The 8,406-nt window shown below is 51.1% G+C and overlaps 1 protein-coding gene across 1 annotated transcript; it reads right to left on the bottom strand.

Annotated features, from left to right (window-relative positions):
- Positions 1-593: 593 nt before the first annotated feature.
- On the bottom strand, positions 594-6,543 carry TEKT3 (tektin 3). Its single transcript, XM_052688301.1, has 7 exons — positions 5,954-6,543; positions 5,361-5,444; positions 4,074-4,144; positions 3,503-3,646; positions 2,170-2,392; positions 1,861-2,015; positions 594-898 (listed from the first exon to the last, which is right to left on the bottom strand). Exons 1-7 carry the CDS (start codon positions 6,530-6,532, stop codon positions 682-684), a joined length of 1,473 nt encoding a protein of 490 aa, XP_052544261.1. The 5' UTR covers positions 6,533-6,543; the 3' UTR covers positions 594-681.
- Between the last annotated feature and the right edge of the window lie 1,863 nt (positions 6,544-8,406).

The raw sequence follows: 8,406 nt of genomic DNA, 5'->3' as shown, positions 1-8,406 counted from the left end.
ATGAAAACTGACACATTTTCCTCAATTAGCTGGTCATAGCTAATCATAGAATGGCCTGGGTTGAAAAGGATCACAATGCTCATCCAGTTCCAACCCCCTGCTGTGTGCAGGTCGCCAACCAGCAGCCCAGGCTGCCCAGAGCCACATCCAGCCTGGCCTTGAATGCCTGCAGGAATGGGGCATCCACAGCCTCCTTGGGCAGCCTGTTCCAGTGCCTCACCACCCTCTGGCTGAAAAACTTCCTTCTTTTAAAATCCCAGTGCTGATATTTTAGACAACAGTTAGATATTTCCAAAAGCAAGAATAAATTATCATTAGAAAACAGCACAAAGCACAACTTTTCCTGTTTATGAAGAGAACATACTGCAGTGCTTCTCAGGATGGTTTGTGCTTCTGATGCACTGTTAAAAATACTGTATGGGTGTCAACACCTGATTGACAGCGTCACTTCCCCCTGTGCTTTTCCACAAACAGACTCAGAAGGAGGAAGACCTGAGTTTGTTTCTCCGAAAATCCGAGAATGAAAGGAGGGGAGAAAAACAATCCAGCAGACCACATAAGACACAAAGCAAACATTTAATTTCTATTCAGGACTTTCATCAGGAAGATTTGTCACGGATTTTTGAGTCATCCTATGAAAGCTGAGAACATCTCCTCGGATGTTCTGGGGCAGCTCCCAGCCTAGACAAAGCCCACCAGCCGTGCAGTGCAGGGGAAGGTCCTGCGCATCCCCATGCACTTCTCCTGGTCGATGAAGAGAGAGTTGGCTTTGACAGCCAGGTCGTGCTCCAGGACAGCCTTGGCCCGCACCAGTGTCTGCAGCGTGTCCTCAGCATCCCTCAGCCGCTGCTGCAGGCTCTGGATGGTCTCATCAAGATCATGGACCTCGTTGACGAGGCTGGGAAACAGCAAGGAACCCCGTCAAGTACAGAAGCGGAAGGATTTCCCCCTTGGTCTGGTTTACTGAGCTCCCAGTTTCTGGCAGCTGTGAATGGAAGCTGAGGGTGGGAGCTCAGTCTCTCCTTGCTGCATTGGAGCAGCTTCTGGGGACACTCTAATCCTGGCTTCTCCTCCTGCGGGTGATACTAACAAGAGGAGAGTGAAGCTGACACCAAGACATTAGGAAGCAGCTGAGGTTTCCCATTTTCTGTTGAAAAAAGGCAAGACCTCTCCATATTCACAAACTTTCCACCCAACAAATTGGCCAGTTTTGGTTTGCTGTTCCATTCACGCCTACTACAGCAGCAAGGTCACCTCCAAGAGTCAGGGAGGCAGTTCCGTTATCTGAGACACATCCCCACTGCTGCCTCTCTGGAAGCTGCTGGTTTTGCCTTTCCTTCCTGCCAAAGCACTCGGTACCATGAGAAGGCTGACGGGTGGAGGAGGAGGCTTGGATGGAAGCCCTGGCCAAGGCTCTTCTGCTGATGAGGCAGATAAGGTCTTGAAGGAATGCCAAGGAGCAGCCCAGCCAACTGCCCCAGCCTGCCAGAGGTCTCCCCTGCTCCTGCAGTTGAGGGGTTTGTGTTTCCCCGTGTCCTCAGGGCGAGTGAAGACAGCCTATAAAGCTACCTGCTGCAAGGGTGCCCTTCTTCCCTTGAAGGGAAGGAGCTCTCAGGGTGATGCTATGGGAGATCAAAGGGTTCATCCTTCCACAATGGGCACATCCAGCCACTGGGAGAGTGTCAGGCATCATTGGGCTGTGGATGCAGAGCTTTCCCAGCACGCCGCTGGGATGCATGCTCAGTGCTTTCCAACATACCAATGCACTCAAGGAAGGGCTATCTAGTAAAAAGGGCCACCATCAGTTTTGTCACCCAGTAGTGCTCTGAGTGCCCACGCAGTGACTGCACTCCTGCTCACCGCAGCTGGGCACTGTCCCGGCACAGCTCCACGTTGGGTCTCCGCGTGCGTTCATCCAGCCGGGTCTGAGCCACTTTCAGTGGAGGCACTTTGTCCCTGATGGCTTTACGGATGCTTTCTATGCTCATCTCGATCTGGAAAATTTCCTGCAGTGTCTGCAATAGAAGCGAGTTCGTAAATTAAAAATTATATTCATCAGTAACAGCATCATGCCCCGTTTTTCAGCCCTGGGCGAGCTCTGCAGGGAGGCTCTCTCTTTGCTGGGAGTCATCATTCAGTTTAGCACCAAAAGGGAAGGGCTGGGGATACCTTGGCCAGGTGTGTCTGGATCTTGCTCTTGGCATCAGCAGTCTCAGCGATGCGGTTGGTGAAGGCGACGTTGACGGCGTTGAACTGGTTCCACATCTCATTGGCAGTCACCACCAGCAGGTTCTCGATGTCCTCCCGCAGCTTGGCTGAGGCTGCCCGCTCGCTCTGGGAGCGCAGGATGTTGTCATCCGTGAACTTGGCCCACGAGTCTGGCACTGAGATGCTGCCGTAGAGAAGAGAGGCAGAGATGGCCACACACTGCCATGGGCACACATGGATCCGACCAGGTTGGCTTAAACACGGCCTTCCTGGCATCCACGCTCTTTGACCACTTGAAAGCAAAACATCTGGACACCATTTATGCAGTACAACTTATCAGATGCTGACACATCCACGGCAACAATTGCGACAATTATGAAGGCTCACACAAACAATGGATTCCCACGGAAAAATCGAGATTCTAATCAGACCTCATATTTACGTGTTAACAGCATTCAAGTGCAGAGTCATTCACAGCTCTACGACAACATGCAGACTGCAGCCAATGCATTTTGCTTATAACTTATCCCAATTTCACACAAAAGCCAACATTACATAACACTGATTCTCTGTCTGTGCGCTCAGGATGGAGTTCACTCCATGCAGCATCCAGAACAAGGTCAACAAAAGCCTCAAATACCACATAAGCTTCACGTAAAACATGCTGATCCTCTACACATTTTGCTCCCTCTGAATTTCAGCATCAATCCGTTGCCACTCATTTGCCTGTTGAAATGTCTGAGCTTCATTTTGAAGAATGACTCAAACACAAGAAAAACTGAATCACTCCATGCCCTCTATGAACCACATGGGTCCGTGTGTGGAGCAGATTTATTCCCCGTGCCCTTTGCTGCTTGCAGCATATCTCTGCTTTCGGTCATCGTCCATTTATTGCAGAGCCAAAGCCGAATTCCTGGCACCCAAGAGCAGCTGAACTCCATCCCAGCACCATGCTCTCTTCTTTTATCTTCAAGGCCATCCGGGCTCCCTGCCAGCACTCTGCAGGCAGGGTGAGCCCCCAGACCTTACGTCAATGTGGAGCGCTCGGGCAAGCACTGACACATCTCCCAAAATATGCATGGACCAAATGGGCTGTGCCGAGGCGCTGAGCTGATCTGTCAGGCTAATCTCTGAACCCTGATATGACATTTAATTAGGCAGAACCCACTGTATTATGCTTTTGCCCCCTTCGTTGTCCCACTGAATGTGCTGCTTGGGGTGGGATGGATGTGCCATGCCATGGCCATCAGGGTGGGGACAGGCAGTGCTGTGCCACCTCTCCCCAGGCACTCACGTGGCATCCACCCGCTCCACGCCGCGGTAGTAGCTGATGCCATCGGAGGTGTTCCGCAGGTGGTGGCACTTGCCGTCGATGCGGTGGGCTGTCTGCTTGTCTGCCAGGTCCCTTTCCACCTCGTGCTGGGCTGCTCTGTTGGACCTGCAGCACAGCGCGGCAGCTGTCAGTGGGACTGTTGGGGAGGCATGCCTTCCCTGGGGATGCTCCCTGGGAGCCTAGGTGATTTTCATAGCTGCAGGGTAGGCAGAGGACAGAGGTCTGCTGTGAGTTCATGTTACAAAGTGACTCATGTTGGATATTAGGAAAAATTTAGTCTCTGGAAGAGTGGTGATGCATTGGCACAGGCTGCACAGGGAGGTGGGGGAGTCACTGTCCCTGGAGGTGTTCAAGAACTGTGGAGATGTAGGAGATGTAGCACTGAGGGATGTGTTGATGGGCAGAGTGGGGGGAGGTTGGGGCTGGACTTGATGACTTTAGAAGGACTTGATGACCATAGAGATCTTTTCCAGCCCTAATGATTTTACGATTCTATGCCTTCAGCCTTATGGTTGGGCTGGGGGCTCCTTACGCAAGCTGGGCTTTGGCTCTGTCCAGGTAGCGCTGCATCCTCTCCTGGCACGATCTGATCACATCCACCTCCTGGACAGGGACAAAGCATGACTCCATCAGTGTCCTCACCCATTGGTCCCAGTCACACGCATCCCCTTGGGCCTCCAATCTGAGTGCAGTGACCCAGAGCAGAGACAGGACCACGCCATGGCCACAGGCACAGCCTGTGCACAGACTTGCACGGAGTGACCAAGCATTTTTTCATCTTGACACCTATGCCAAGTGATGGTTAGTGCCACTGTATGGCAGCAAGGCCAGATCCTGACCTGCTCTGAGTGGTGACCTGGATGAACCACACACCTCCATCCCCAGTTAGGTCCTGACATTTTTGTTCCCTAAATATTTTCTTCCCCAGGAGAAATCCCATACAAACAGGGTAGGAAGACAGAGACTTTGCTTCAGAGTGAATTCCCAGCCATTCCTAAGAATGAGGCTGGAGGAAGACACATATTGACCTCAGCACACCTCCACCATGTTTGTGCAGCCCTAATTACTGTAAGCAGTGATCAGTGCTTCCAAACCACTCATGTTTACACCTTCTCTCTCCCATAACCATCTGAAAATCATGGCCTAAACTTATCCTCACAACACTTGCAATCCAGGCTGCCATTATGAAGATACCAACTCTGAATTTCTTTCCTTAAAATCTCATGACCTTTAAGGCAGTCTGCTTTTTTAGGGCCTGACTCATAAGAAAAAATCTTCTAATTGGGCTTCACAGTCCCAGGGGCTGCCACTTCCTTCCCAGCTTCACAAGGCCCTTGCAGTGATTGCATTTTGCTGTACCCTGGGTTAGAATCCTGTCTTCTGGGCCAGCTCTCATCTTGTTTGCTTTTTATTCATAATTGCAATCAGACTATGTAAAGGCAGGGAGGAGGGCACGTTTTTATGATTTCTATAAAATGCACTGCCTAAGTACACAGAGTGGCAGTCCAACTGCAGTCAAGCAGAGCAAAGCTGAGGGTAGATGTAATATCTTTTCTTAAACTGACTAATGGGTTGGGAAAAGCAAACAAGAAGCTGGGCACACACTGCTGCTTGAAGGGGCCAAGGGCCCTGCTATATGCCAGACAGGGTCTTCAGATAAAAGGGAAAATCTTGCCCCAAAATGTGGTTGTGCTGCTGATGGAAATGCCATCTCCTAGCCTGGGGTTTGAAGCATTTTGTGCCCAAGATCCGGATATGGGACAGGGCTGGAAAACCTGCTTAGGGCAGTTTAGGCAGAAGGAGCTTTAGTCAGACTCACTGTGAAGAGCTGTTTCTCCACGTTGTCATGGACTAGGTCAATGCCCATCCTCTTCTCCCGGTGAAGCAAGCACTCCTGAGCAACCTGTTGGGGACACAGCAAACTGCATGAGTGGGGCTCCCTAGAGGGGTGGCCCCCACTGTAAGTCATACAAGAGAAGAGAAATTACAGGCTAGGACAAAGAAGAAAAATGTGTCCAAGGCAGGGCTTGGCTGGCAATGAGTGGCCAAGCTGCAACGTCAGCAATGAATCCTATGAGGGAGCACGCATGGCCCTGCGTACCCACAGCTGGATATGGGGACCTCTGTCAAGCTGAATGCCGACCTCACCCGATTCTCATAGCAAGACATGGGCTTTCCCATCCCAATGTGAGATTTTGGATGTACAGCTTATAAAAATATTTGGGTTAGCAAATAGTGTTCCGATGCGCTCAGCATGTGCTGATAGGAGCTGTAAGCAGATGGCGAGGGGCTTGTTTATTGCTGACTTAACTAATGGTCTCTTAGTAAAAGCTTTCTAGACGTTACAGAGCTCCAATGAAACTTAATGAGACGTTTGAATGGCTGCAGATGTTCCAGCAGCTCAGGGCTCACCTGCAGAGGGGCTTCTGTCTCTGCTAAGGCTCTTTCCAGTCGCTTCTTCATGTCTGTGAGCGCGTTGGTCTCCCCGATCATCTCATCCAGCTCATGGCAGAGCTCTGACTTCCAGAACTCAATGTCATTGACGCGTTCTCCCAGATTCTTGGTGCTCTCCATTTGGGTTTTCTTCGTCTGCTGGTGCTTGTCCTGGATCAGGCGGGAGGTGTCGACCCTGAGGCTCTCCGAGTTGTGCCGTGAGGTCTCCGACTCCCTATAGTTGGTCAGGTTGGAGCGGTACCAGTCGTCCGGGGTGTAACGGGTGAAGAGGGACGTCCTGTTGGACACGAACGGGAGCATCTTGCTGGGAGTCAGCCCCTGGGAGCCGCTGGAGAAAGGAGCCAACATGGGGTGGTTGGTAGCCGTCCTGTAGTAGGAGCTGGGCAGCCAGGGCAGGCTGAGTGTCTGGGGCAAGGGATAATAGGGGAAACGGTTCTTGTAGCTGGAAGTCATGGTGCTGATGGCAGGCAGGAGGTTGGTGGGGGTCGATCGCACGTGGGCACGGACCGCCGGTAAGGATGAGCCAACGAGCTCCATGGGCACCACAGTTCGGGTCCTGCACAGCAAGGAGGCAGAGGAAAAGCATCTCACTTCTTGCAGCAAGATGTGCAACTTGTAATACAAACAGCCACACACACAGCACCCACACACTGCCCACACAGGCTTCGACTTCTCCAAAGCAAATCCCTTCAGACAGCGTCCCAAGCATTTGTATATACTGGATTTGGCTTTGTTGTTAATATTGAGTGTCAGGACTTGAGAAGGAGAGAGAAACAAATCATGGCACTAAGGAGAATGACAGATACTATGCCTTCATTTTCATTCAGCCTGTCATTCCAATGAAATTGGATTCTCTGCTGTTCCTTTGTTTCTTTTGGCCAGCAGATCTTACAGTGCTCCAGATGTGATTTTCTCTTTAAAAGTTCCATTGCCAGCCCAATATCTGCATCCCTATGGACATACAACTGTACCAACTCCAACCCAGTGTGATCTATGGGCAAGGGGCTACATTCTCATCCCTGCACCTTCACTGGCATGAAATGCTTAAGCAAGGACCTGCAGGTGAGCTGAGCTGTGCAGGACTACACCTAGATTTGAAAAACAAAAAACCACCTATTTCACCCTAAAAGAAGAGCTATCTCCTTTGACTTGCAAAGGAAGAAAGGGGACATTCTTTTGCAATGAACTTGCTTTTATCCTAGAACAAAGCATTGATGCAAGAAGTCATCCGAAGTTGTTCCTCTTGGGCTGCCCTAAGCAGTTTGGTTCTGTAGGCAAGCTGAGAGGCTGCTTGTATTTGAAATCATAACATCTCTAGGAAATAGTTTTTCACTTTTAGTCACCTTTGCAACAAAGAGCACCTCTACAAAGGGCAGTGCCAGCAACAACTCATGGTTTCCTACCCAAAAGCTTAAAAAGAGGAGGATAGGAGACATAGGGACATCAGATCCTGTTCTCCCACCACCTGAGCACGTCCTTTTGAGTACAAGAGATATCATCCATATCGTGAGGGGTTATGAGAAGTATCTGCCCTCTAGCACCCCGCCCCTCTGAGTTAAAGCGTATGCTCACCCTCAGCAGCCTGGGTGGGTGCTCAGGAAGTGCCTGTGAGCTGTGCCTCCCTGCTGTGCTGTCAGACTCAGTGGCAGCAGCACTGGGTGTGCAGGACCCCCAGCACCAGCTGCCCCAGTGGCACAGCACCAGGAGAACGTTGCTATGGGAACTGGGATCCCCACAACTAAATTCTGCCTCGGCAACCTCATGCAGTTGCTATGGCGACCCAGTGATGACACTGGGCAACCCAGTGCTCTGGATGGGCACCGTAATGCCTGCCCGGGGCAACGCACTGTCATCACTGGGCCATTTGGTAACTGGCCAAATAACCATTGGGCAACCCAGTGCTCTGGATGGGCAACCTAATGCCTGCCTTGGGCAACCTACTGTTGTCACTGGGCAGCTGGCAGCTCGGTACTGGACTTGAAACACTTACTACTGGCTCTGGGCTACTTGGTGCTGGCCGTGGGCAGATCAGAACAGCCACTGGACAAGCCAAGTGCCCTTGATGGACACCCCAGTGTCAGCCCTGGGCAATGTAGTAACTTTGCTGGGCAACTTGATCCCACCACTGGGCGACAATTGCTCACAATTTATAACCCAGTGCTGTGTTTGGCATCTTAGTGCCACCCCAGGATTGCCCAGTGTCACTCCCGGGCAACCCAGTGCCCTCATTGGACAACACAATGCCAGTGCTGGTGCTCCTGGGCCAGCCCTGTGTCATGCTTTTTTCAGAGGAATCATTTTCTGCTGCTCCACATCACTGCTTTGACAAACTGTCAGCAAGGTGGATGGTTCACCAAATATTCAGGCTGAAGCTTTTGTCCTTTCTTCTCCTTTTTTTTTTCATTTTCCCA

Source organism: Tympanuchus pallidicinctus, unplaced genomic scaffold (genome assembly GCF_026119805.1).
Source record: "Tympanuchus pallidicinctus isolate F22 unplaced genomic scaffold, pur_lepc_1.0 scaffold23, whole genome shotgun sequence".
Classification (NCBI taxonomy): Eukaryota; Metazoa; Chordata; class Aves; order Galliformes; family Phasianidae; genus Tympanuchus; species Tympanuchus pallidicinctus.
Note: the sequence above shows the minus strand (reverse complement) of the source record. Positions and strands in the feature narration are given on the sequence as shown.

Coding starts and splice junctions, on each gene's coding strand:
- TEKT3 (XM_052688301.1), bottom strand. CDS start 6,532: ATGGAGCTCGTTGGCTCATCCTTACCGGCGGTCCGTGCCCACGTGCGA. Junction 2,393..3,502: donor GTGGAGCGGGTGGATGCCAC/GTGAGTGCCTGG, acceptor TCTCTACGGCAG/CATCTCAGTGCCAGACTCGT. Junction 899..1,860: donor CGGGACAGTGCCCAGCTGCG/GTGAGCAGGAGT, acceptor GCTGTTTCCCAG/CCTCGTCAACGAGGTCCATG.